This window comes from Brassica napus, chromosome C4, assembly GCF_020379485.1.
Source record: "Brassica napus cultivar Da-Ae chromosome C4, Da-Ae, whole genome shotgun sequence".
NCBI lineage: Eukaryota > Viridiplantae > Streptophyta > Magnoliopsida > Brassicales > Brassicaceae > Brassica > Brassica napus.
The window spans coordinates 62,396,042-62,422,513 of NC_063447.1; the positions used below are offsets into that span (position 1 = coordinate 62,396,042).

At 35.8% G+C, this 26,472-nt stretch overlaps 7 protein-coding genes and 1 long non-coding RNA gene across 16 annotated transcripts; 3 read left to right on the forward strand and 5 right to left on the reverse strand.

Annotated features, from left to right (window-relative positions):
* Nucleotides 1-250: 250 nt before the first annotated feature.
* Nucleotides 251-2,458, reverse strand: LOC106420785 (phosphatidylinositol 4-kinase gamma 4). 2 transcript variants are annotated; one of them, XM_022701138.2, is made up of 3 exons: nt 2,219-2,458; nt 809-2,095; nt 251-735 (listed from the first exon to the last, which is right to left on the reverse strand). In XM_022701138.2, exons 2-3 carry the CDS (start codon nt 2,072-2,074, stop codon nt 346-348), a joined length of 1,656 nt encoding a protein of 551 aa, XP_022556859.1. In that variant the 5' UTR covers nt 2,075-2,095; nt 2,219-2,458; the 3' UTR covers nt 251-345. The 2 variants fall into 2 exon arrangements, with proteins under 2 accessions (XP_022556859.1, XP_048611278.1); XM_048755321.1 differs by having other exon boundaries at nt 809-2,457.
* A 685-nt stretch (nt 2,459-3,143) lies between these two features.
* On the reverse strand, nt 3,144-5,006 carry LOC106420588 (transcription factor ABA-INDUCIBLE bHLH-TYPE-like). Its single transcript, XM_013861449.3, has one exon. The coding sequence runs from the start codon at nt 4,716-4,718 to the stop codon at nt 3,351-3,353; it is 1,368 nt and encodes a 455-aa protein (XP_013716903.1). The 5' UTR covers nt 4,719-5,006; the 3' UTR covers nt 3,144-3,350.
* A 4,650-nt stretch (nt 5,007-9,656) lies between these two features.
* BNAC04G50870D lies at nt 9,657-10,562 on the forward strand. The gene is made up of 2 exons (XM_013861590.3): nt 9,657-10,138; nt 10,233-10,562. The coding sequence occupies exons 1-2, from the start codon at nt 9,722-9,724 to the stop codon at nt 10,302-10,304; spliced, it is 489 nt and encodes a 162-aa protein (XP_013717044.1). The 5' UTR covers nt 9,657-9,721; the 3' UTR covers nt 10,305-10,562.
* Nucleotides 10,563-10,980: 418 nt separating this feature from the next.
* Nucleotides 10,981-12,893, reverse strand: BNAC04G50880D. 4 transcript variants are annotated; one of them, XM_013861587.3, is made up of 3 exons: nt 12,564-12,815; nt 11,965-12,103; nt 10,981-11,883 (listed from the first exon to the last, which is right to left on the reverse strand). In XM_013861587.3, exons 2-3 carry the CDS (start codon nt 12,085-12,087, stop codon nt 11,110-11,112), a joined length of 897 nt encoding a protein of 298 aa, XP_013717041.1. In that variant the 5' UTR covers nt 12,088-12,103; nt 12,564-12,815; the 3' UTR covers nt 10,981-11,109. The 4 variants fall into 4 exon arrangements, with proteins under 4 accessions (XP_013717041.1, XP_013717042.1, XP_013717039.1 ...); XM_013861588.3 differs by lacking the exon at nt 12,564-12,815 and adding an exon at nt 12,398-12,556; XM_013861585.3 differs by having other exon boundaries at nt 10,981-12,103; nt 12,564-12,893.
* A 1,186-nt stretch (nt 12,894-14,079) lies between these two features.
* On the reverse strand, nt 14,080-16,943 carry LOC125585722. 3 transcript variants are annotated; one of them, XR_007322706.1, is made up of 3 exons: nt 16,711-16,943; nt 15,668-16,614; nt 14,080-15,543 (listed from the first exon to the last, which is right to left on the reverse strand). It is a non-coding gene; the product is annotated as an uncharacterized LOC125585722 (long non-coding RNA). The 3 variants fall into 3 exon arrangements; XR_007322707.1 differs by having other exon boundaries at nt 14,080-15,318; nt 15,398-16,614; XR_007322705.1 differs by having other exon boundaries at nt 14,080-16,614.
* LOC106420745 (laccase-6) lies at nt 15,404-17,698 on the forward strand. Of its 2 annotated transcripts, none has more exons than XM_013861579.3 (6): nt 15,404-15,556; nt 15,648-15,799; nt 15,873-16,117; nt 16,180-16,308; nt 16,369-17,316; nt 17,397-17,698. In XM_013861579.3, the coding sequence occupies exons 1-6, from the start codon at nt 15,446-15,448 to the stop codon at nt 17,525-17,527; spliced, it is 1,716 nt and encodes a 571-aa protein (XP_013717033.1). In that variant the 5' UTR covers nt 15,404-15,445; the 3' UTR covers nt 17,528-17,698. The 2 variants fall into 2 exon arrangements, with proteins under 2 accessions (XP_013717033.1, XP_048611279.1); XM_048755322.1 differs by having other exon boundaries at nt 16,180-16,272.
* LOC106420748 (pyridoxine/pyridoxamine 5'-phosphate oxidase 2) lies at nt 17,659-19,236 on the reverse strand. Its single transcript, XM_013861589.3, has 7 exons — nt 19,054-19,236; nt 18,927-18,976; nt 18,801-18,858; nt 18,683-18,715; nt 18,276-18,371; nt 18,022-18,189; nt 17,659-17,920 (listed from the first exon to the last, which is right to left on the reverse strand). Exons 1-7 carry the CDS (start codon nt 19,174-19,176, stop codon nt 17,819-17,821), a joined length of 630 nt encoding a protein of 209 aa, XP_013717043.1. The 5' UTR covers nt 19,177-19,236; the 3' UTR covers nt 17,659-17,818.
* A 2,619-nt stretch (nt 19,237-21,855) lies between these two features.
* Nucleotides 21,856-24,256, forward strand: LOC106420746 (dof zinc finger protein DOF2.5). Of its 2 annotated transcripts, none has more exons than XM_013861581.3 (2): nt 21,856-22,059; nt 22,777-24,256. In XM_013861581.3, exons 1-2 carry the CDS (start codon nt 22,036-22,038, stop codon nt 23,869-23,871), a joined length of 1,119 nt encoding a protein of 372 aa, XP_013717035.1. In that variant the 5' UTR covers nt 21,856-22,035; the 3' UTR covers nt 23,872-24,256. The 2 variants fall into 2 exon arrangements, with proteins under 2 accessions (XP_013717035.1, XP_013717038.1); XM_013861584.3 differs by lacking the exon at nt 21,856-22,059 and adding an exon at nt 22,105-22,370.
* The last annotated feature ends 2,216 nt before the right edge of the window (nt 24,257-26,472 follow it).

A 26,472-nucleotide genomic window follows, 5' to 3' on the forward strand; every position in this document is an offset into this window, starting at 1 on the left:
CTACTACTCTTAAATGCAAATTGATGCTACCTTTGTGCTTTTTTTCTTCTGATTTATCTCGTCAACTTGCGTTTCTGATGACCATATAATCACAGACATTCATTGTTCTCAAACTGAAACTGTTCAAAAAATAACAACTAAAAGCAAAAACTCTACTGTAATACTGAAATAGTCATTACTAGAAAGTATGTCACAGAGAAATTAACAACACAACTTTGCACATGTCCGAAGGATGACAGAAATTTTAAAAAAGGAGTTGATAAACAAAAGCCAACAGATATTATTATATAGAGTTTATGTACCGTAGTTCAAAGTTAAGAGTAACTATTCATACAAGAACCAATTCTAGTGTTCCTGAGAGCGAACCACCTCATCAAGATGGTAATCCATCACATCAGACAATGCTTGGAGGAATGCAGCCTCGCTCGTCCCGGGAAGCACTGCTTCTTGAGCTTCCTCTACCATCTCCTCCACTAGAGATTTCTTGCTCAGAGTCTCTCTGCACATCATGTTCCCAATCTCAAACGCTGTCAATCCTCTCTCTGCTCCTTTCTTCAGAAGCATCGTTGAGATTCTAAGCGTTCTAGCAGTTTTCAATGGCATTTTCCATCCATGGAACTTCAGGAGGTTGATATCTTCCTCGGCGTTTAGTGATCTTATGTAGTCTAGTGTCTCCCGAGAGTATGGTTTCCTCGCTTGTGACCAGTACAGCCACTCGAACGTGCAATCCTCAAACTGTTGCACAAACAAAAATCAGTTTCAGACAATTAGACAAAACAAAAATCTAAGAAGAGAGCATAGAGCTTACGCTTTCAGGCAAGCAGTAACCATGATCAATTGGGACCAGAACAATCTTTCCTTCCTTGTCCTTGCTCATTAAAATATTACCACCATGCCTATCTGCGTTAGCCAGTCTAATATCCAGCACAGAGATCTTGTGAACTTCCTCCACAGGAAACGAAGCTGGACCCATATCTTCACAACTGCCATCATTTTCAGTAAACATCTGAAGCGATCCAATCTTCGTCTTAACCCCTTTTGGATGGTTAAAGCCAGGATGCAAACATTCAACCATAACAGTGGGAGGCACACCAGCATAACCTCTCTCTTCACCATTTTGGGGATGATCCAACAAGTAAGCAGCAACTTCCCTGAACGCACCTTCTCCAACTATGGTTCCTTTCTTCAAACCTTCTCCGTTTGGAGAAAGCGGTAAGCCGTGTGGATTGTTTTCAGCAGTTGGCTCTTCATCGATAGGCTTAAACACACCAACATACTTGTTCCCAGACGAAGCCTGCATGAAGTAAGCTCCTCCTGTTCCCTCTCTTGACCTCACAGGAGGATTCCCACTTCTCAACCCATCAGAAGCAGACCTAACCATATCTTTAACCACTAGAGATAACTTGGATTTAGGATTAACAACCAGAGGCTCCAAAGAAAACTCCTTCCTCTGCGGCACAACACTCGCTTGTGGAGGAGCAACAATAGACAACTCAAAGCTCTTATCAACAGGCTTAGCACGAACCTTAGCAGACCTCCTCAAAACCAAATGCAAAACAGAGTCCCCATTCCTACAAATATCATCAATAACACTCTGATCCTCAAGCCTCTCCCCTGCGTAGAGTATCTCAGAATCAACAAAGTCTCCACCTTTCCGCTTCGAAATCTGTTTCTTCACATACCCAATGTTCCTCCCTCTCTCAACGTGAAACCTACAGTGCTTCCCGCACGCGGTCTTCACATCGAGCACCTGGAGATCAGAGACCTTAACAACCAGATGAAGCACGTTCCCTTCGGTGACACCGTACTCGCGCATGTTGGAGCCGCTCCTCGCGAGCTCCCTCCCTCCGAAGACGAGCTTCTGGTTCCTCACGACGAAGCCGCGGTAAGACTGGATCCGAAGCTTGACGGATTCAATCGAGTCGGACTCGAGGACTCGCATGGGGATCACGGATCCAGGGAGGGTTAGGTAGACGAGGATGGTCTCTTCGGGTAGCGAATCGGCGCGAGCGAGAGGCATTAGAAGAGGAGGCTCGTTACGAACCGGGCTTAGAGTCACACCAGCTGATGACATCTTTCGAGAAATCTAACGAAACTTTTCAAACGGCAAAAAAAAAAAAACAAATTAAATATACACAGCGAAACCGCGAGAATATCCCTAAAATCCCAAATCAATCATCTTCCGGCGTATCGTTGTTGCAAGAGAGCGGATTCTTACCAGAAGGAAAGAACCAAAGAGGGGGAGGGGGCAGGGGGTGGAGATTTAAGGAGGATCTAATTATAGATTACGGGTTTGAATCAATGGCGTACAAGGGAGGGGGTGGTGAAGGAAAAGACTTTTAGGAAAGAGAGGTTTTTCGGAAAGGGAAAGATAGGAGGAATGACACGTGTCGGTGTTTGATTTGTTTGGGTGACGCGTTTAAGCAGAGTTTGGTTCTTTTTTTTCTCATAGGTGACGACGGTCCACGTTGGTTAATACACCGTTTTAAGATAATGATTAGTTGTTCCGGTTTTGGGAGAGTTTTATATGGGAATTTATTAGTTCAGTGAAGCGGTTGATTAATGGAAATGTTATTCGTATGGGCCTTGGGCTTTATATTTGGGCCTTTTATTAATAATATATGGGTTTTTAAGGCAATTCTTTGATTGTAGCCCCCATTCTTCCATTACGACACTTTTAGTGGCATTGTTACATTCAAAGCTTAACAGAGAGTCGTAATACTCCTGACTCAGACTGCACCACACACTTAGAATTCTACTTAACTATGGGCTTTTCAGAACTACTAGAAGCCCAAATTAGGAATGAGATGATGTAATAGTAGCAAACAGAACAAATGAAATGGTGGGGATGCAACCAACTTTTATGACATAACATAGAACATGCAAGAGACCAGTTTAGATTGTTTGTGAGAGTGACTGAGATATTGATCAGTATAGGTTTATAAGACTGGTTTTTGTTAACGAGTTAGATAACAAGGTTTGAATAACCATTTGATTTAGATTTTCTAATTCATTATATGTAATTACACACAAATCATCTACACTACTACATGGTGAGGAATAATGAAATGGCAAAAATCCTTGGACAAACCAATGCCAGTACATAGACAAAACATAAAAGATATATTACGACTCACATACAATTCAAAGAAGGAAAAAAATATATTTCATATGAAAATGCGAGTTAATGACTTGACAAATGTATGTATAACATAATGTTAGCAAACAAAAACAGAAACTGGATTCCTTTCACTCTAAGAAAGAAAACAAACAAAAAAGATTTATCTATATCTATTGTCAAGTTTGCCTACACTGAATAAAGAGAAGAAGCTTTCACTTGAATGTGAAAGCTACAAATCACCAGAAACCTGTGAACTATGAGATGGCACTAATGGCTGCTGCGGGTAAGCCGCTGCTGCTGCTATAAGCTTCTCTCTCGTCAACGGATCCGACCCGTTACTAGACTTTACCACAAAAGTGTGAAACACTGTCTCTTCAGCAGATGAAAGCTTAGACTCCATAACACTAACCTCTGAGTTCCTCATTGCTTGTATGATTCTCGAAGCTGGATGTGTCTCCAACGGTGAGATCACTCTCACAACAACCTCTTCTTCCCCAGCTTGAATCTCAACAACTTCTTGACTTTCTACTGTTCTTACTCCCACAGGTTCAATGATCTTCACTCTCTCTTGAAGCTCTCTGATGTAAGAGATGGCGTCTTCCAGAAGAGAAGCTTTGTCCATCTTAGAGATGTTTGGCACAACAGCTCGCAAAGCGTAAAATCTCTGGTTAAGCTTCTCCCGTCTCTGCCTCTCAGCTTCCACGTGGTTTAAGGGCTCTTCTCTCCCGTTCGCAGGCTTCCTCCCTCGCTTTTTCGGTCTCTTCTCCTCCACAACACAAGCTCCTCCTCCTAATGCTAGTCTATTCTCATTACAAGAATCTGACATTCTCAACTGATTATTTGTAGATGATCCAACCACATTCAGTTCCTGTCCGAAAAGCTTGTGAACTACCAAAGGCGGCTCAGCTCTCCTCGTGAACAAACCCTGAACAGACTTAACCAACTCAAGATTCTCAGGCAAAGACCAAACGGAACCAAGCTCAACAACGCCAGCTTCAGTATTCACCATAACAACCGTCCTAATCCCAGCAGACCTCGCCATAAAAGACCTGAAACAATAATCATCACCCGAGTCAACCCACCACACGTGTCTCCCCGAAGCAAAGCACCTCCCAGGCCCACCTTCGCCGTGATTAAAGAAGAAATACATCGAAGCCAAGAAGAAAGTCTCTGTAGCCGTAACTCTCTCCAAGCTCAAAGCGTAGTTGTCTTCATCAGATTCTCCAAACACTCTCTGAAGCTTCTGCAGCACTCTCTTCCTCATCTCTTCTTCCTCTAGGGTGCTGCTGCGGCGGTTACAAACGCTGGATTCCTCTTCCTTAGGCTCGCGGCAGCACCCGTCTCCCCAGCCTAGGACTCGGTGTCCGGATCTAGACACGGTCTGCTGCCATAAGATGGCGTAGTTCCAGCTGAAATTCTCAGAGTTTGGCCACTCTACTAAACTAGATAGCTTCTTGCTCAGAGTATCGTCGGTTTCCATTAATAGAAAGAGACTCTGATTGGAAGATGAGATTGTTTTAAGAAAATCGGAAGCTGAGTTTCCTAAAACTGCATTAGCCATCGATGTCTCTTCCTCGTCCCATCCTAAATCATTCATCTTATCTCAAGATTACGCTTCCTAATCCAAGAAGTGGTTAAAGTTTCGATTTTTAAAGCAGAAATGAAGAATTGAATTGGTTTTGAAACCGGAAAAGGTATGAAAAGAAACAAAGAGGTTCTGAAGAAGATACAGTTTGGAGTTTGAGAGGAGAGGAGAGGAGAGGAGAGGAGTGTGGGGTAGAGTTCGTATGAATGCTCTTTTTTTTTTAAACCGAACCATGGTTACTTATGCATGTACTAGAGTTTGGTCACGATGAAACCATGGTTGAGTTTACTCCAAGGTTTAGAATCCCGATTAATGTGTGAACTAAACAAACCTACATTCTCTGATTTTAAGATTAATGACTTTGTTTGTTTGTTTCCGGATAAATATGAAACCATAATCTCTGTTCTTTTTTTTTTAGCAAATTAATATTTTACTTTAAAATAAATGTAGCTTTATCTTCTTTTGTGATCAAATTACCCTCTTAATCTTGGTTCTGTTTGAATTTGTCTCCGAAAACTTTGATATTTGTATTAAAATATTACTTGTCCCGTTTTCTATAAGTATCGTTTTATTATTTAGATTTTGTTAATTATAAATGTTGTTTTATATTTCCAATGTATTATAGAAAAATTCTAGTTTTTATCTTTATATTTAATTTACTAATTAAACAAAAATAAAATATAAGTAAAATAGAAATAAATTTATTTTTTAATATGTAGAAAAAAATCATAAAAGATACTACTTATCAAACGAATGGAGCATATAATAGAGTTTCATTAACTATGGCATAAGGCATTGTTTACAAGTTGGCATCAGAATTTTAAACTTAATATATACACACAAATGAACTTCATAAGTATAAATCACATTAGATAAAGTATAAATCACATTAGATAAAGTATAGATCACATGGCCGATAGATTTTTAATATGTTCTGTACCAAATTGTACTGAATTAATTGTTTATAATATTTTTTTCTAAGCCAATAAAAATAAATCACATGCATAAGAAAACAAAAGAAAATTCGACTGAATTGTAGGGGTCTCGTAGGGTGTTGGTTATTTCAGACATCGTTATAAACGTGGGTCCATTTAATTGGACTCTTTGTTATTAGCACTTATTAGTTATTACTATCATAAAAAAATCCTTTTTTTTTTCGTCTGAAATTATTATTAAAGGTGTAAGCCCAAAAGGGCACAGCCACACAAAACAAAAACAAAAGGCTCAAACCCAAGGCCCATCTAAAAACCACCGAAACATAAGACGCCATTCGACCAGTCACTATACAAACGAAAGGAAAAAACACGTGTTGCAACCTCAACAACGAGGAGCGAACGAGATACACGTGTTGACCAACCATCGACACCACGACTGAAGAGTCATCGCCGGAATAACTCGCCGCCGATCCACCGGACACACCGGAAGCAGGACGTTGAAGAGAAAAAGCCGTCGAGATGACTCTGGCAGTAAGCAAGCCACAACTCCGAGTCTTTTGTCGCAGTAATACTATAAGTCGGTGAGCATCAATCGATCATAAAAAAATCTTTTAATTCGGTGTGGACTATTACGTTTTCCTTTATTCTGAAAATTAAGAGAGAAATTTATGTGTTGCATAGGATTTGCGTGAATCTCATGCACAATAGTAACGTTCAACAAAAGGAGTCTCGTTCCGTGAGAGCACATGTGATGAGTTTAACCTACTTTTTTTTCTCCTCGTGTGTGTGTTGTAACTTTTAATTGTTTGCTCGACTTAATTTCAAATCAAAACATGTATATTAATTAATACTTGGTTAGTATAACATGTTCTAAAGTATTATTGCTTGAGTTTATATCGGGTCTAAGTTTTTATAATGAGATCACTATCACTACGCTTTTGTATAGGAATGATTTGTTATGATGTTGTGAAAAAAAAGAAGAAGGGTGTTTAATGATAATAATTCAAAATACATATCAATAGTGTAATGATTTATAGACATAGCTTTGTATGCTTTGTACGGCCTAGTAGATTAGGCCAGCCCATATGATAGCTAACGAAAATGTAGTTTAATGATAATAATTAAAAGAAGGGTGTTTAATGATAATAATTCAAAATACATATCAATAGTGTAATGATTTATAGACATAGCTTTGTATGCTTTGTACGGCCTAGTAGATTAGGCCAGCCCATATGATAGCTAACGAAAATGTCGTTTGAGATCGTAATTCTACAATTTTAGAGGGGATAACGAAGCCACATGACATGCACCAAATTATTTTGTACAAGTCCTCTATGAGGATCACAACGCGTTTCTAACGCTGACGAAGTAAACAGAAGTTTTAAAACGAAGCTATATGTATTTTCATTTGTTTGTAAAAAATTCAAACTATAACAAGAAAGGTAGGGTTTACTTACGTATGGCAGAGAGCAAATGGAGGAGAAATGTGGGGTCATGTGGAGACACTCGTGACCGTGGTCTTTATTACAGACAATTACTTCTCATGTCTTACACGCTTTATAAGTTTCTATATCAAAATGATTTGTCATGCTTCACTTATTTTAGTGTTAAAATCTTTTTCTTTCATGCTAAACGCGTTTTATTTTTCGATAAGTTTTGAAAAAATATACAAAGCTAGTCTATTTTTGAAATGAAACTCATTTTTCAATAATACAGTAACGATTAATATCGTTTAAGTTGTTTGTTTAATAGATGATAGTGATGCAGTTAGGAACTAATGAATAAAGTCATAAACTATAGGAACTAATGAATAAAAGAATTGATTGGCTCACGCAACTAATCTTTATCCGTCACGCGTTTTTCGTGTGCTTTCAACGGGCCCGTGAGATCGACATTTTAACTTTATATTAAAGTACGTCAAATACATCATGCGCCACGTTCCCCGTTTTTAATCTCGCACGTCCCACGTGTGACAAATGCTAACCCAAGCTTACTGTACGTCTCCCATGGGTTTGGTTTAATTAACAATTTTTTTTCCTTATTATTCTGCCGCAAAAATAATACGAGAGGGAAAAGATTCGTGTCAATAGTTGATACTACTTTTTTAGCTTTAATCAACGCTAAAATTAAAATCAAGCACCAGAAACAAAAAAAATACAACGTCATTTAATTAAGTATTTAGTTGACTAAGAAACTCATATTTTGCAACAATACTTAGAAGTTAGAATGTGATATCTGCCAGGACCAGTGTCACTAATGTCCCCGTTTCATTCGTATTTAGATAAACGAGTTTTCACGTACGCTCACACGCCATAATACAACACGTTTTCTTCTTCTTTTTATATTTTGCGGTTTTGTTTTCTTAAGACAATTTGATTTATTAATTTCAAAACAATTAAGACATCTTAGACTTATTATGGTTTGTATTAAATGCACCGACATACTCGGGAACTAAAAGTCTCACCGACAGAAATTCTTGCCCGACATGAAAGACGTACCAATGCTACATTGCTACTAACTTAACCTAACAAATATCAATGCTCGCGAGGTTTAAAAGTCAACGACAATTTTTTTGGCTCGGCCCATTAGTCAAAGGCCTAAAGGAATAAACATAAGCCCATTAAACGTACTGGTCGTTCCTCTCTCTTGGTGTCAGAGAAGAGCATTATTCATGCAACATAAATTTCATTGTTTGGTTTTGAAATTTTCATTCATGGGGTTGTTGTTTTATCTCTTGTATTGTGTGTTGCCCTATTAAATGGGCTTGTTATAATAAGAACCTGGCAGATTCGCTTTGGGATGGCCCATTATTTAATTTAGCAAATTAATATTTGTTAGTATTATAATACGTTTTGGTAATAATTGTTGTATATATGAAGACAAATGCAAATAACCTGCTCCCTTAATCTTGGGTTCCGCGCAATGAAAGAGCCACCTCTCCTTTATTTGTTTTTGATTATTTATCATTAATAGAGTATAGTATTGATAATCTTAACGTTTTAATTATTAAAGAAAAACCTCACCTAAGATCTCGTTCATCGTTGTTAATCATCATTCGGATCTTTAGACATGCTGAATGACACACACTAAGCTTGACGGAGATCATAAGCTCGGTGTCGGCGGTCCAGTTTGGGCTTTCATTAATCTTCACATCGTTAATCACACAGTAAAGTCATTTGTCGGCAGATAATTATGAAGTTAGCTCCATAATCCCTTAATTAATTGTATACAATTAGCTCAAATCACAAAGTTTCTTTAATACAGAGTCCTATCACTAGCAGTATGTGATCAGTCTTGCATGAACAGAATATGATTAAATGTTGTTACGACATGAACGATTTGACCAATTCATTTAAATTCATTACTTCTCAAAACATGGTATAACACATAGTTTTGAGTAAATGGATATAATTAACTGACAATAAAACGATTTGGCCAGTTAATTTAAATTCATTAGTTTATTTTCACAGTGTAGTAAATAATGATGCTGTTAGAAACAATAAAAATGCCGTAGAAAATCACTAATATTAAAAATAATATCATATGGTGAAGATGAGCATTATATTATTATGAATGGTACAATAGTAGTTTGGTAAATACTCATTCTCTCAGTTTCAAAATGTAACATATTTTAGAATTTTTACCCATTTTAATAAAACACATTAAATTTGCATATTTTTTTTTATGATTATTTTTTTTTTATCAAAAATTTAGACCAATAAAAATTTAATAAATGACAATTAATTTTTTGAAATTTACAATTAATTAATAAAATATATATTAAAAATGTAAAAAATATTTTTTTAAAATATTTTTTTTTTATAGAATATGTAACTTTACAAACGGAAAGAAGTAATATTTTGGTGACGTGGTATGTTAATTTCCACTAAGCAAAAGAGTACTGACTTTTACGAATGGTTGGTTGTCTATCAAGTCAACAGTAAATAAAAATCCAGAGTTGGATCACAAATGATTAGAGACATATTTAATGCACTGTCTTTTATTTCTTCACTCTCCACTACCTAAAAAGATCCAAGCAGCTTAAAGCCGAAGAAAGAAACAGAGTAAACCAAAAAAAACATGGGAGAAGAGAAGGCGAAACTGGCGCTTGTGTTAGCTGCAAAGTCAAGATCATTGTTGTACACATCATCACCTGCTACTCCATGTGTGTTTGCCTCTCCGATTCACACTCTTGCATCTGTTCCATTTTGCTGGGAAGATCAACCAGGCAAGCCCAAGAACCCTCTTCTTCCTTTTTCTTACCCAAAATGTCTTGAATTGCCACCGCGCTTGCTCCTTCCCGGAGAGTTTACTCAAATGCCCTTGCCTGAGAGGAAACATGGGCTCTTTGGGTTCATGAAGAGGAAAGGGAAAGGAGAGGTTGTTGTCAGGGGTAGTCATGTCTTTCCGTCGGATAAGGAGAGAGCAGGTGAGATCAACAACATGAAGATCATGAGGTTTAGCAGATCAGGGAGCTTCCATGGTGATGGCTTTTGGGTAAAGCAATCGTTTTTTAATCTTTCTTTATTTGTGACTTTGTCTTCACAAGTCTCTTATCTTTTACATATTGGGTTTGATTGGGGAAATGCAGGCAAGTCTATGCAAGGGACTGAAGCAAGCAATTCCATGGAAGAACAAGAGTATGAGAAGCAAAAGTCTTTGAGCACATGTTTCAACTGCATTACAAGTCAAACACTAATTATCTTTTGGTCTACCTATTGAAGATCAAGTAGATGTAAGAGCTACTACTAAGAGTGTATGTTAAGACTAGCATTATCAATCATAATGTAAAATTATCATCTCTGTGATATGTATGTATACTATCATGTGGCAACAAAAGTTCCAAGCTTTTGGATTTGTCATATACATCTTATTAAAGGGATGAACAGAGAGTGTACTTTACACACATGCTTTAATATAAGTTTCAGAACCCAAAAAAAAAAAAAACATGAGGTCTAGCTTGTTTCATTTGTAAATAGAAAGAGTTAAAAGACAAAAAATGAGTCTGAATGGAAGAAAACAGGGGAAAATCATTGGTTGGATTAGCTCTGTTTCTTCCCTGTGACACCAGCAATAACCTGGAAAAAAAAAAGAAGCAAATTGGACCTGAGTAAAAACTTGAAGGATTTTTGTTTGGCCTATGCATAATCAAGTATTGGTTTACTAAACAATGTGATAACTACCAAGTCAATTATGTAATCAACAAAAACGTGAATAGAATAGAATAGAGATTTGATTTCCGGCTATTTTAACCAGCAGTAAAAATGATTTGATTTTATAGTCCGTCCATAACCATTTTTCTTTTCTTTTTTTTTTTGTTTTAAAGAAAAATCTCAAACTAGAAAGACACAAATATTAACAAAATTCGTACAACAATTTACATTCTCTTTTTAACCAAATCCAAAAGCTGCATTCGAAACAATCTCAAAACTCATTTCAAGATCTCTCTTCTTCTTCTCTTTGGAGGACTAGAAAGATAGAATCTGCATCCATCCAACAGTCCATCCCAAAAGCAAACCAGCACCAACTAGACTCATCCCCAATGCTAAACCAAACAGACCACTCGCTTTACCTCTTTTGCTTCTTCTCTTCCTCCCCTCTTTTCTTCCTTTCCAAGGGATGGAATCCCGTGGTGGCTTCTCAATCTTCTTGTTCTTGATTTGGAGGTAAAGTGCTTCAAGCTGAAGCAGTTGCATCAACTGCCTATACCCGAAAAGCTCTGACGCTTGCTTGAACAATAGCTTCACCAAGTCCTCTTTCTCCGCGCACGCTTCTTTAGCCATGTTTTCCGCTTCCCTAGCTCTCGTCTGAGAACGCCTCAGCGCTTCTAGCAGCTCTGATTTGCTCAAGTCACACTCAGAGGAGGAGGAAGCCTCCTCTCTTCTGTTCTTGCAGCTGCTCGGCCCTTGCTCGTGTGGACTACTACCATAATAAGAAGAGCGTTTCATCTTCTGCGGTGTTGGTAAGTTGCAATTCTCAACAAAGTCCAGAGACCTTTGTGCAACCAAGGAAGCTAACTCATCTTTATCTGTAGTTCTCCACCAGGGTCCAGCTTTCTCGCTTGAGAGAGGATTCCATGGAGAGGTGGGATCGAAAGGTATCTCAGAGGATTCATCTTTGCCAAAAGAATCATAACTCTCCTTTGTCTCCTTTGCTCCCAGCTCAGGTTTCTTCTCAGAGAGATTAACCTCAGCTTCCAATGGCGTCTTCACGTGAAGGTGATGGGGATGATGATCCAACAGCTGAGGGATATTCAGAGGCATGAAAGGTGATTGGTTCTGTGGATGAACAACAGGAGGAGAAGAGACAGAATCTTCTTGAACCTGTTTAGTTGAAGAAGAAGAGTGGGAAGAGGTGAACTTGGGAGCTCTTTTAGCGTCTTCTTGGACTAAGTAACGGTTAACTGTTCTTTGCCACACTGCTCTTGCTTCTCCTGCTGCCATCATTTCACACCATAGCTCTCTGATAAAAGAGATTGATTATACACAAAAAAAAAAAAAAAAAACAATCAATTCAAGATCAATGCAACTATTTGATTCCCATTTAGAGAAGAAAATGAATCATCATTTCAAAGTTGGAATCTTTATGAGATGGGCACATATAAGACCAGATCCATCACCAAAAAGCTTTACAGAAAAAATAAAAGAATCTGATGTTTTGCTTTAAAGGAAGTTTGTCCTAATCTTCTAACAAAACAGATGCAGATTCTTGTACCCCCAATATTATTATGCAAACTCTGTTTTTTTATTCACTTACCAACCAAACAATCCTTCTTTGCAATTTAGAATCAAATCCAGAAAAAACATTAACTCTGATGATGATTTAAGTTGTCAGAACCATATTCAACAACTAAAAACTGATTTTTTTTTAGGGAAACAACTATAATTTGCAGAAACTGAAAGAAAGAAAGAAAAAAACTAACCAGAAGGAAATAGCATGAATGAATTGAGAAGTCACTCTCGTGAAGTCATCACAGAAAACGAAGATAAGTTTTTTTTTTCTCTCTTCTTTATCAATTGTCGGAGGTGGTTTTTGTTTGCTTCTGATTAAGAGCTTTTTTGAATCTTTGCAGTTTTCGTTTTCTTTCTGTGTTTCAGCACGCAAACTTCCGCTAAACGGCGCTGTTTAGGATCCATAGTTTCCTATCGGTGTGTTTGGGTTCACAGATTAAATATTAGTACACTTGGCGTTAAACAACAAGATCGAGTGGGGCTTCTCTTTTATTTTTCTTTTATTAGGGATAATACTTTTTTGTCGACATTATTTGGAGGGAAATCTGACTCTTCACTATGCGCATCACGCGTAATATGTATGATAATAGATTATATATATGTCCTACTTAATGGTGTGTTGTTAGAATGATTTTATAGACTTTTTTCTTTGCAATTTAGAAAACAATAATGATTGTAATTTTAAAATATATGTCCTAATTAATGGTGTGTTGTTAGAATGATTTTATAGACGGCTTTTTTTCAAATTTGGTTTAGATGATAGATTTTTTTTTTAATTCATACTGTTTGGTATGATTATAAATATTTTGTATAACAACAAGAAAGTAAAAAGTTAAGCGTCTACGCTTAGTGTATCTCCTAATTAGTAATTAACATTGATAGCTTCTTACATTGTGATATTAGTAAAAGTCATTCTCAGCTACTAATTACCTATACAATTCTTGAAAAATTAATTAGATCTTTTTTCGTATATGTTAATTTAGTTTAGAATAGATCTGATAACTAGGTACATAGAATGTAATTTAGTTGGTAGGAACATGATTATCGCTGCACGGTTTTTTTTTTGTCTGATTAAAAGAAAAAAAATTAAAAAGTGCATCAATCGCAGGTCGTTATGTGTTAGTGAAGTCAAGAAACAAACCAAAGTCGATCTTTATTTCATTTCTTCTATCATCGATTTTTACATAAAAGGTGGGATCCACCATTTAAAACCCCTTCTTATGACCCTAGTTAACTGTGCTCTAATAGAACGTCAGGTGAGGCAAAGTTTCTTCAAGTCATTATGATTAATTGTCTCTGTCCAATTGATAGTTACATTAGATATTTTAAGTTTATTATGTGATCCAGAAGAAGTTAAACAATTACGATTTTCTAATAAGATCCTTTATGTCAGCATAATATATTCGTCATAATTAAAACAATAGAACTAAGTTCTATATAAAATGGACCCTCCACTTAACTTAATATTACTAGGAATAAATAATTATGGGTTTAATGATTCAAATAATTTCGTCTGCGTCAAAAATTATGGTGCAGTTCAATAAAAAACACCAAGATAACATAATTAATCTACTACGTAATACAATCGCGGGCAGGTTAATTACGAAAGCCGTCAGAGATTTCATTATCTTATTAAACTGTATTAAGGTCAACTCAAGACTCCCTGACACTGGTTCATAATCTTATATGTGCATGTATGTATGTATGTACACACCAAAAAAAACTTTACATTACAAAAAAATCACGAATATGAATATGTCATTTGAGAAGAAATCGCGTATTCAATAAAAACCTTGAAGGCTAAGCACGTCTTCTCGGCAGTAATAGTTAGGAATATCCGAGTTGCTCAAAAAAAGAAGAAGTTAGGAATCTCTGAGGCTGACGAACTTCACAGTGCCGTCACCACCACAAGTTATAAATCCATTCGGACACACTTATGTCACCAACCAGGATCATTGAACACTCTTTGTGTTCCAGAAGGTTGCTGTCTCGGATGGGCCTGGCCCATGTCTTAGATGAGCCCGTGTTCTTAATGTGTATTGTGAGGTAGACCTGTTGATATGTGAATCTTGATTATAGTAAAAATGTATATTATCACGGTTTGTTTGATAAAACAATATAATACGAAAGGGTGGATCACATCGGTTTTTCGTGTGTATATATGTACGAGTTGGTAAGAATATGTTAAAACTCAACAATGTGTATCAGTCAAAAGATTATAAAAGATGATCTTGATGAAAAGTAACGCATTAATGTTTTTGACCTTTCGAGTATGTAAAAACATCATTTGGTCAAAATTCATATTAATCATCATGTTTTCAGTCTAAGATTGAGTTTTTGACAAGCTAAGGCGTGCACGAACTTTGATGATGAGTCGACCAAATAAAGAATTTAAGTCCATCCAAAACACCGACCAAGGGACTTGATCCCTTCTTACTCTTTCCTCTTTTTTTTAACACACTCTAAAAGCTCTAAACAACATCATCGTGTAATGTCCATACAACCAACCATATACGACCCTACTGATTAACATTCTCTAATGATGCTAAATCATGCACCTCACCTTAATCCTAAAACTCGTATGTATAATCATACAGTAATCAAAATCATATTTACCAGTTTACACCGAGTTTGATGAATAATGACGACAGGTCGAAAGAAATGGTAGCTTGAAGAAGAAGAAGAAGAAGCTGCTCTGTAGTCTTGGGTTGGTCCAGATGAATCAGCAGTATTATATCCCTTACATGTCACAAAGTATGGTAGAGAATCCTGCATGGTAATGTATAAGGCTTTTTTACTGATACAAAATCAAAGAGAATAAACTACTTAAGAGTAACCCGTGTGTTGCCTTCAGTCTCACGCTGGGGTCGAGTAAGCAAGCCACGCCTTCCCAACACCTTATAATCACTAGTGTCCCTCTTCCCAGCTCTACCAAATCATGAATCTCTTTCCAAAGTATATATATTATGTTTCCTTTTTTTTTTTGACTTCGAACACTATATAAACCAAGTGCATTAATCAGTACCTTTCACTCTTATATCTCCCTGTCTCTTTTTTTTTTTGTCAATAAAAGATGGCCAGTTCCTCTGTCTCCTCCTTGCTCCGTCTTAGCTTTTGCTTGTTCATTCTTCAAGTAATGAACATTGGAAGGTGTAATGCTGCAACTAGAATCTACCAGTTCAAGGCAAGTATCAACAATATTCAAATTTATGTGTGTATGAACTTGTTTCTCTGTTTTTATTATTCCTACTAAACAGAGTTCTAATTTCTAACAGGTACAAACAAAGAGACTCACCAGGCTGTGCCAGACAAAAGAGATTGTGACAATCAACGGAAAGTTCCCTGGCCTTGCGATAACCGCTCAAGAAGATGACAACATTGTCGTTAATGTTATCAACATGACCCCATATAATGCCACAATTCATTGGTATGCATCTACATATGTACACAAAGCTTAGAAGAAAAATTAGACTAACAAGGGTTGTTTCTGTTATATACAGGCATGGTATTAAGCAAAAGCTATCTTGTTGGTACGATGGTCCATCTTACATCACACAATGTCCAATTCAGAGCGGACAGAGATTCACATACAACTTCACAGTGACGCAACAAAAGGGCACATTCTTTTGGCATGCACACTTTTCTTGGCTTAGAGCTACTGTATACGGTCCGCTTATTGTATATCCTAAAGCTAATGTTCCTTACCCATTCAAGAAACCCTTCAAAGAGCATACAATTCTCCTAGGTAATCTATAAAGCTATTCTCTTTCACTAGTTGCCTTTACTGAGTTGTTTGTCATAATCTAGGAGAATATTGGCTTAAGAACGTGGTGGAGCTTGAAAAACATGTACTGGAGAGTGGAGGACCTCCTCCTCCAGCAGATGCATTCACAATTAATGGTCAGCCAGGACCTAACTACAATTGCTCCTCTAAAGGTAATACATATGAGACTGAATATGATTATTGATCCTTGTTTTAATATCTTTATATTTCAGATGTTTATGAACTTGAGATAGTGCCAAGGAAGACATACCTGCTAAGGCTGATAAACGCTGGCATCAACATGGAGAGCTTCTTCACCATAGCCAATCACAGGTTAACCATAGTGGAAGTAGACGGCGAGTACACCAAACCTTTCACAACAGAGCGTGTGATGCTTGTGCCTGGACAGACAATGAACGTTCTCCTCACAGCTGATCAACCCATTGGGAGATACTCCATCGCCATGGGTCCGTACGAGTCTGCAAAGAACGTCAAGTTTCAACACACTTCAGCGATAGCTAGTCTCCGATACTTTGGTGCATTCCCCAACAGTGTAGCGTCACCAGCTAAGTTACCTGTTTTCAATGATAACATTGCTGTTAAGACTGTCATGGATGGGCTCAGAAGTCTAAACAAGGTTGACGTTCCAAAAGATGTCGATGTCGATGCTCGTCTCTTCATCACGATTGGGATAAATGTAAACAAGTGTAACTCTGAAGACCCAAACAACAAGTGCCAAGGTCCCAGACAAGGAAGACTAGCAGCTTCAATGAACAACATCAGCTTCGTGGAACCTAAAGTATCGATTCTGGAAGCTTATTACAAGAAACTGGAAGGGTACTTCACTCTAGATTTCCCAACAGCACCAGAAAAGTCTTATGACTTCGTCAATGGAGCGCCCAGTGATATAGCCAATGACACGCAGGCAGCAAACGGGACCAGAGCAATGGTTTTCGAGTATGGGAGCAGGATACAGATCATCTTCCAGAACACTGGCACTCTCACAACTGAAAATCATCCGATTCATCTCCACGGGCATAGCTTTTACGTTATTGGCTATGGCACAGGGAACTATGATCAACGAACAGCACGGTTTAACCTGGAGGATCCTCCTTACTTGAACACTATTGGAGTCCCTGTAGGAGGATGGGCTGCGATTCGTTTTGTTGCTGACAATCCAGGTATTCTTCTTATTCACAACACTCCTTAGCATCACAGACATTTTGCTGATAAACATATTCTTCTTCTTTTAATGAAACAGGGCTATGGCTATTGCATTGCCATTTTGATATCCATCAAACATGGGGAATGAGCACAATGTTTATAGTGAAAAATGGCAAGACGGTGGTTGAGAGTCTACCTCAACCTCCTGCAGACCTACCAAAGTGCTAGCTTCACTGAAATTAGCAAATGGTGACAGGGAAACATCTCCCAGAGGAAGATTCTTCCATTTGCCTACTCTTATTCGTTTAATCTGGAGCAAATGAAATGTGCTTCATTCAAAAGGGATATAGACTATGGTATAGAAGTGAAAGATTCAGATATTTTTATTCATTTTTTCAATATGGTCCAACACAGAAAGCAGAGATACACAGTAGACTGTTTGAATGCCAAGAATGAAAATATTGCTAGCACACAAATAACAAATACTTTAATTACCCTCTCACAGCCATTATAACTTAATCATGGGTTAACCTTTTCAGAAGTCCAGCACTTATCTCCTGTTCCACTAATCATGGACGAAAACAAAAGCCTCTGATTACTTTTGAGATTCAAGTAATCAACCTGTCATCAAAAGAAACCACTAATGAAACAAATCTGCTAGCTTCAACATACATAGGGGACATCAGAAGAAAGAAATTATATTAAAAAAAAAAAAAAAAAACCTTTTCTGGCTCTAGGAGCATTAGACAGTAATCAGCAACTGGACCACTTGAGGGATCTAACTTAACTTCTTGATCTGGTTGCTCACCATTGTAAGGCATACCAGGCGCAGGACAGGTGTACGTCATCCTTGACTTTAGAGAATTAGCAAACCAAGCCTTCTCTCTTAGCTACATCAAGAAATAAAAAACAATCAGGAAAAAAAAAAGTCTTTCTTCCTTCTCTGAGTTGTTAAACTAAGTTATATATCTCCAACCTGAAGCTTGGTCTGGTCAGTATTCGAAGCATCAATGACCTCAACCCTTCCATTGATCCGAAACTGCTCCCAAGTATCCGAGAAATACCAACACATCTTAACAAAAAACAACCACCAGTGTCAAATCAAAGTGTGATTAAGATAAACTTGTTCGTTTACGTGTAGTGTGTCCTAAGTTCGTTTACATGTCGCGACCTGCGCCTTGCGACTAAAATTATGTTTGTTTACGTGTTGCGCGGTCAAAATTTTCTTAAGTTTTAATCGCTGTTTTTTCAGGCAACTTGAATCGGAACCTGCGACTGGTCGCGCGATCAGACATCAAAACGAACAACAACGTTTAAACCCAAGTCGCGGAGCGCGCGATAGGTAAACGGACAGGGCTAAACCAAGCTTAAAGAGATTGTCACCTCAGAGAACGGACACTGCTTAAGCTCTTGAATCTGCAACGAAATGTAGAAAAATCACAACACGAAACAGAGACAGACACAACCAAAACAATGCCAACAACATGAAACTTGATAAGACCTTGCGGCTACGAAGATCAGTGTTGATTTGAATCCTCTCACCGTTCTCTTCAAAGCCCCTAACAAAACAAAAGTTATCACTACACAACCAATAATCAAAACACGGAGACTCTCACAGTCGTATCACCTGAAGACGACGGTGCGATTCGAAGGGCGGCCATTAACACCAATCGTCGCCTACAAATATCAACAGATGAAAGGAACTTCGCTCCCTGTGTAAACAATACTAACAAGATGGAGAAGGGAAGGCTTACGAGCTGAGCGTAGGAAGAGTGTTTTAGGTGAGAATTGGCCTCGATCGCACCGAAGAGAAGCTGCTTCCATGGCGCTGCAGCTGTTCCCATCGTCTTCCTCACTCGGAGTTTCGGCTTTTCCATTTTAGTCGATCAGATATTTATTACACACACTTCAGAGATCTCCACACTTCACTATAAAACGCCGTCGTTTGGTTCTTTGCTAGTATTGGGTCTGTTAGTGAACTAGTGGGCATTGTGTAATTTAATTAGTATCGGGCCTGTTACTTGATAACAATATGTAAGTAATGGGCCTCGTATAATTAATATTGGGCCTTTGTGCTCGATGGTCCGATGATAGTTCGCTAGCGGAAAGCGGCACGCGAGAGGAAGCTGGAACAGTGAAATGACAAGTATGGAGAGATAAGGATTGGGTGGGTGAGGGTGTTGGGCAAGAGAAGACAGATGTCAACGTCAGTAAAAAAAAGTAGATTTGGAACAGTGGGACCAAATCTCAATCACGCCACGAACTGTGGGACCCTGTCTCCACCTCCGTTTTGTCGCTTCCTGTCGGTCTTCACCTTCCTAAGAGCATCTTTTCTCTGATTAAAAAAAAAAAATTTTAAAAACTCGCGGACCACCACGTGTCAGTGGAGTCCCCGAACAGTTGAAAAACTTCCCCAAGATCGCTGCTGATTTAGGCAGCAGAAACTCCCCTATTTTCAAAAATGGTGAGACCCATCCACTATTTTATTCTTATTTTTTAATTACCTCTCCTAAATTTCAGTAGTTAATGCTGCTCTAGTTCTTCTACTCTCTCTCCCTCGTCATCTTTTTCAAAAAAAATTTCCTTGAAAATTCTAAGATGCGAAACCATACTTATTTTTTTTTTTAGATAAAGGGCTTAACCATACTTATTTTATTAACCACTTTCCCTTCGAAATTATTAATATTCGTTGTATAATTGTATAAAGACAGCCTAATGAATCTATGAATTGATAGAGAGGGTTTCTTCATTCTTAGGTTAATTTGCTTTTATAAGTCTGTCTAGTATCATCATCTAAAAGCTTTCACGGGTTAAGAACTTTAGGTTCTCCTGAATTTTACGTGTATATACGAGATGTCATATTTCACTTAATATTTTTAACATATAAGATCTTGATCTTTACCACTTTCGTCAAAATCATATTCAACTTTAGATATGTATGATGAGGTGACTCTTTACTACTTCTGAAAAGCCAGATACTATATTGCTAAGTAAACGTAAATATTGGTTTAGTTTGGTTACATGCATTATGAGAGCATGATTATCACTTGATACCCGATATGGAGTCCTTAATTTTTTTTTTTAATTTTTTTTGTCCTTGAAAATAAAAGAAAAAAAAATTGAACCAATCGCGGGTCGCCACGTGTCGGTGGGGGTCTGCAAACAGTAAAAAACCAGCCCAATACCGATCCTTCACTCGCGACTTTCGTGACCATTTTTTAAAAAACACGTGGAACCCACATTAAAATCACACAGAATCGGGTTTTAGAAACCGCGATAATTATGTTTTGAGATGTCATGATCATACAAATGAATAGTAGAATGCCATTTTTTTATTTTAAAGAGTACGTACATATGTTCAGTTGCAAGATTATATAGACAAATTAAAAAAATACCATTAACTTTAGAACGTTATTAGATAACTAGCTAGAAATAATCTTAAAATTTTGTGTAATGAAAATATTTAAATTTAAAATACTAGTCACAAGTACAACCCAGTATAATCATTCTTTTGCTTTCGGACTTTTTTTTATTTCACTGATCTCATCAGTTTCATAAACTCTAGATCGGTACCAAGTATATATTATCAACATTGAATAGTAAAGTTTAGAGTCGAGCTAAATTTAGGTGTCAAAGCCACTAATCACATGTACGCAATACATGTGGTGTATGTACACATATAGGTATGGTATTGGGATTTTAAAAATATAGCAAATGCGATTTGATGGATCATAACATATAGTATGCAATCACAAAATGGGAGGCCAAGAATAGCATACAACTCATACTTCCACTAACACTATGCATTCTATAATACAATGCACATAGGAGTTTTATATTTATTTTAAAATATATTAATTTAACAGAGGACATAATTCCTTACACACGATTTTTCTCTTTGAAAAGTATATTTTATTTAAGAGGGACCAGAAAGAGCTACCAAGAGAGACCGGTCACGAGACATCATCACTAGTCAAAATCAACAAACCCAACTTTCTCTTTTTCTTTCTTTTATTCTTTTTAAAACCGAAAATTTCTGAAAAGTTTTGTCCATAGGTTTCTCCCGAATTGGGCGGATGATACTATGAAATTACAAATCATAATATAATCTCTAAATCAAACAATTCAGTTCATAACGATCATGTAAATGGCATAATGCCATTTTATCATTTTCAGAAGAAAAAAACATGCTGATCCATTTTTTTATATTCAAGTCATTAGACATATATTTTAGTTCATAATTATGATCATCTAAATGGCATAATAAATGCCAAAATGTCACTTTCAGCACGAATAAAATGTTATTTAAAATTTCTACATTTAAGTTATTAGATATATAATATATTTTCAATATTTTTAACATTCAATAAATCATATTGAAAATATATTCCAATAGAACCAAATTCACTAAAATATGTATATATTTATTATGGGTTCTTCTATTTAAAATGTAGAAGAAAAAGAGTTTACTTAGATATTCTCTAGTTGAAGAAAAAGGCAGATTTATTCTCTTAGTAATAAGTTAAAAATTGGATGCTACTCTTCTCCGTCTTCTTCGCTGGCTCATTTTTCATCATCCATAAAGTGAAAGGCAACGCATATAAGAGCCATCACTCACAAACAAAGCAAAAGGCAAAAAAAAAAAAAAAAAGTCTCAGAAACATTCTTCTCTTTGGCCTTTACTCAAAACCCACACATCTTTCTATCTCTCTTTCTCTTGCTTTCTCTTTGTGGTCATGGACGCTACGAAGTGGACACAGGTACTTATAAGATCTTCCTTTGCCTCTTCTTTTCTGTTTCTTCCATATTCTTCTTAAATGCTACTTTTCCTCTGTTCTCTTTCTCTCTTCTATGAAAGATTTCATACTTAATTATATATATATGCATATTTATGTGTGTGCATATATCGATGAATATCATGGTGTGGTGATATGTGTTTGTGGTTAAAGATGATATAGAGATTTCTTAAGAGTTTCACATATGTCAATGAATTTTTTTTTGGTTGCTAAAATATGTCAACGAAACTTTGCATGTGAATTTTATCATTTTAAGGTTTCGAGGTTGATAAAAGGTTAGGGATATATTATAGCTCACAACACATTTTCTCAGCCTTTTAATGTGACTAATCATTAAGTATATATTGAAAAAGAATGGATAGAATATTAATTAAAACTCATAATTTGTTATTCACACTTTTGTTCTTGGTTTTCATCTTTTTCATTATACACCCAATTCTATATAGCTCTTAGGATACCAAACAAGGAAAATCTAAAGGACATGTTTCATTTTTCTGTTTGACCAGTGCTTAAAATTAAGAAGCATGATGCAAATTAACCACATGTTTATCGCTTAATCAGCTTATTATATAATTTATGAAACCTTGTGGTATATATTGATATAGGTTTTCAATATTAAACTCTCTCTTAGCTCCTTTTTTTGGGTTTCTCTAATTAGCTCTTTCAATTTAAATGTTCTAGGGCTTCCAAGAAATGATGAACGTAAAACCAATGGAGCAAATTATGATTCCTAATAACAACACTCATCAATCAAACACCCCGTCCATTGCCAGGCCAAACACCGTTCTCACATCCAGCGGCGGCGTCTCAGCCGCAGGAGCCATCGTCTCCGCCGGCGTAAGCAACAGCAACAATACGTCGGTTGTGGTGGAGAGGAAATCAAGACCACAAGAGAAAATAAATTGTCCAAGATGTAACTCAACCAACACAAAGTTTTGTTACTACAACAACTATAGTCTCACGCAACCAAGATACTTCTGCAAAGGTTGTCGGAGGTACTGGACCGAAGGTGGATCTCTCAGGAATGTCCCTGTCGGTGGAAGTTCAAGAAAGAACAAGAGATCATCATCATCAAACATCCTTCAGACAACACCATCTTCACTTGGTTTGACTACAACACTTCCAGATCTAAACCCACCAATTATCTTCTCAAACCAAATCCCTAATAAATCAAAAGGGGCATCACAAGATCTCAACATGTTGTCTTTCCCGGTCATGCAAGACCAACATGTTCACATGTCTAAATTTCTTCAGATGCATAAGATGGAAGGAAATGGCAATATGACTCATCAACAGCCGTCATCTTCATCTTCTCTCTATGGTTCTTCGTCGTCTCCTGTTTCAGCGCTTGAGCTTCTAAGAACAGGAGTTAATGTTTCATCAAGATCAGGGATTAACTCTTTTATGCCTTCTGGTCCAATGATGGATTCTTCAAACAATGTGATGTACACTTCTTCAGGGTTTCCAACGATGGTGGATTACAAAACAAGTAATCTCTCTTTCTCTACTGATCATCAAGGGCTTGGCCATAACAACAACAACAACAACAACAACAACAACAACAGTTCTTCTGATGCTCATAGTGATCATCATCAAGGTAGGGTTTTGTTTTCCTTTGGGGATCAAATGAAGGAGCTTTCATCAAGCATAACACAAGAAGTTGATCATGATGATAATCAACAACAGAAGAGTCATGGTAATAATAATAATTCAAGCCCTAATAATGGATACTGGAGTGGGATGTTCAGTACTACAGGTGGAGGATCTTCATGGTGAAGCAACATGATCAAAAGAGATTATGAAAATTAGCTTTCTAATTCTCTTTCATGATATTTTGCCTTACATAGTCACATGGGGGTACTTTAGTTAAAGTTGTCAGAACTTAACTATCACAACATAGTTTTTTATTATCTTTTTAATCAAATATTTATTAAATGTTTTATAACTGGGTTTGACGGTAATTTGGGTTGGTTTTTCACTTTGGGTGTGGATTTATGAGGATACATGTATAATGGAGTTATATATAGGTAGAAGAATATGTGAATGCGAATCTCTTGACATGATGTATGTATTCATCGTTTCTTCTGTCTGTATATATATATGTCATCATAAAAAAAAAATATTCATGATATCTTCTCAATTCAAAGTTTCTGTAATATCGTATTTTCAAATCGAAAACCATATATGTAAATAATTATCGCCATCATTCTCAGTATTCGAATTCAGAAGGGTTCATCTTAATAGAATATATGTGACTATATAACAAAATATAGCTATGAATTCAAATATCAAAAGCACCGCATGGGTGAAGTTGAAATGAGTAACTAGCAATTTGAAAGAGTTATAAGGTAAATGATGGATCTTGGCAGCTTTGGTTTCTCGAAATGAATTAAGCTTTTCCTCATGCCCGTACGTGACATCGCATGTACTGCATAATGATATTCGATTCCATGAATAACTTAACTTATTTAAGATGGAAAAGTCGTGTAAACACACTGTATATATCTAAGGAGAATAATAATGATATTTTGTGTTAATGACTTGAATAACGAGGTGCCACTCATAGAGTTCCCACCCAACTAAACACGATTTTTCTTAGGCTTCGTTATATTAATGTTTTTTTGTGACAGTAGTCATATACTGAACTTCTTTTATACGTACCGGCTTTGAATAACTAATAACTAGCATATAGACACGAGACTTATTCGGGAAATTCTCACATACTTTAAAAATAAACCAAACGCGTTATCCCTTGTATATTAATTGAAAAACATTACAACTTTTAAGTGTAACACGTGTCATCACCATAATGAAATTCAGAATCATTAGAAAATATGTTGGTCCAATTAAGTATATATTATACTTTTCATTAAACTAATCATAAAATTAATTAAAGTGTACAATTACTATTTTCTTTTATTTCTTTAAATAAAAGCTACGGAATTACCAAATATGACTAACATATATATGACAATTAATGATTCTAATAATAAAGATTTGATAACAATTTATATTTCATCGATCGTTTTTGTTTAATTTTATATTATTAAAATATTAAACAATCAAAATAGCTATAAAATTAAAATATAAATTTTTTCGTATATGTTATATTTTGAATTTAAAAAACGACAAAATTACTAAAACATCTCCTATATATTAATAGAGAAACATTTAAAAAGTTTAGAACATGTAGTTTGTACTAATTAAAAAGTGTCATGCTGAGTTGTCACGTAATTGAAATGTTAATTTGTTTACGTGGCGGCTTGAAAATCAATTGAGAATTTTGTTAATCCAAAATTAAATTGCTAGAGAATGTTATATTATATAGTATGTCCATTATGGACCATTCATTTATCAAATTGAAATTTATTATATATTATTTCCTTAAATAAAACCTACGGAATTACCTAACATGATTATGATATATATAATAATTAATTATTTTAAATAATGAAGATTTGCTAACAATTTGTATATTTTCTATCATTTTTTTTTAATTCTTTATTATTAAAATAAATTACACAATTACATTAATCATATATTAAAAATTTAGATTTTTTTGTATATGTTGTATTTTGAATTTTTCAAAACAAGTATAAATTACTAAAACTGTTAAAAGTCTCACATAAACTTTTGTGATCAATGTTTAAATTTTTTTCTATAATAGGATACAATGATAATAAAATCATATAAATAAATAATTTTATTTTAATAGGTGTTTATGTTAATACATATATATATATATATATATATATACTTCATATCGTTTTAATTTAATTATATCATATACGATAGATAAGATTGATTGTTTTGATTTATTTATCCTAAAATGATTGCGAATAAACAAGAACGGTCATTTGATTTATATGTGCAAGCCAATTTATTACATAATAATAATTGATTTCTTAGTTATTTAATATATAATTATTATTTTATTATTTCATAATATGCAGAAAATATAAAATAAGTAATAAATATAAAATATATATTCTGCACAAAGCGCATATCTTAACCTAAGTATGTATCTCTTTAATAATTTTGAATCTTAAAAAATTTCTAAATCTCAGACCAAAATAAAAGATAGAAATGATAATAAACTCAAAAATCAATATTTATATGGAGCAATAACTAAAATGACACAAAAAGGAGAAAAATATCGAAGATAGATAGGATTGACACGTGAAGATAAACTTCTCATAACTATAATTAACTTTTAAATGGCTAAATCATGATATAAAACCGAGCTGTCATAGTTTCATTGTAACCAAATAGTAGGCATGAAATTCTTTGGCCTAAACGTTATGTTTTTATGCGATAAATATTTTTTAAAAAATTGGATCAGTTTATTAGTAAACAAATTATGTGATTAAAAAAAAA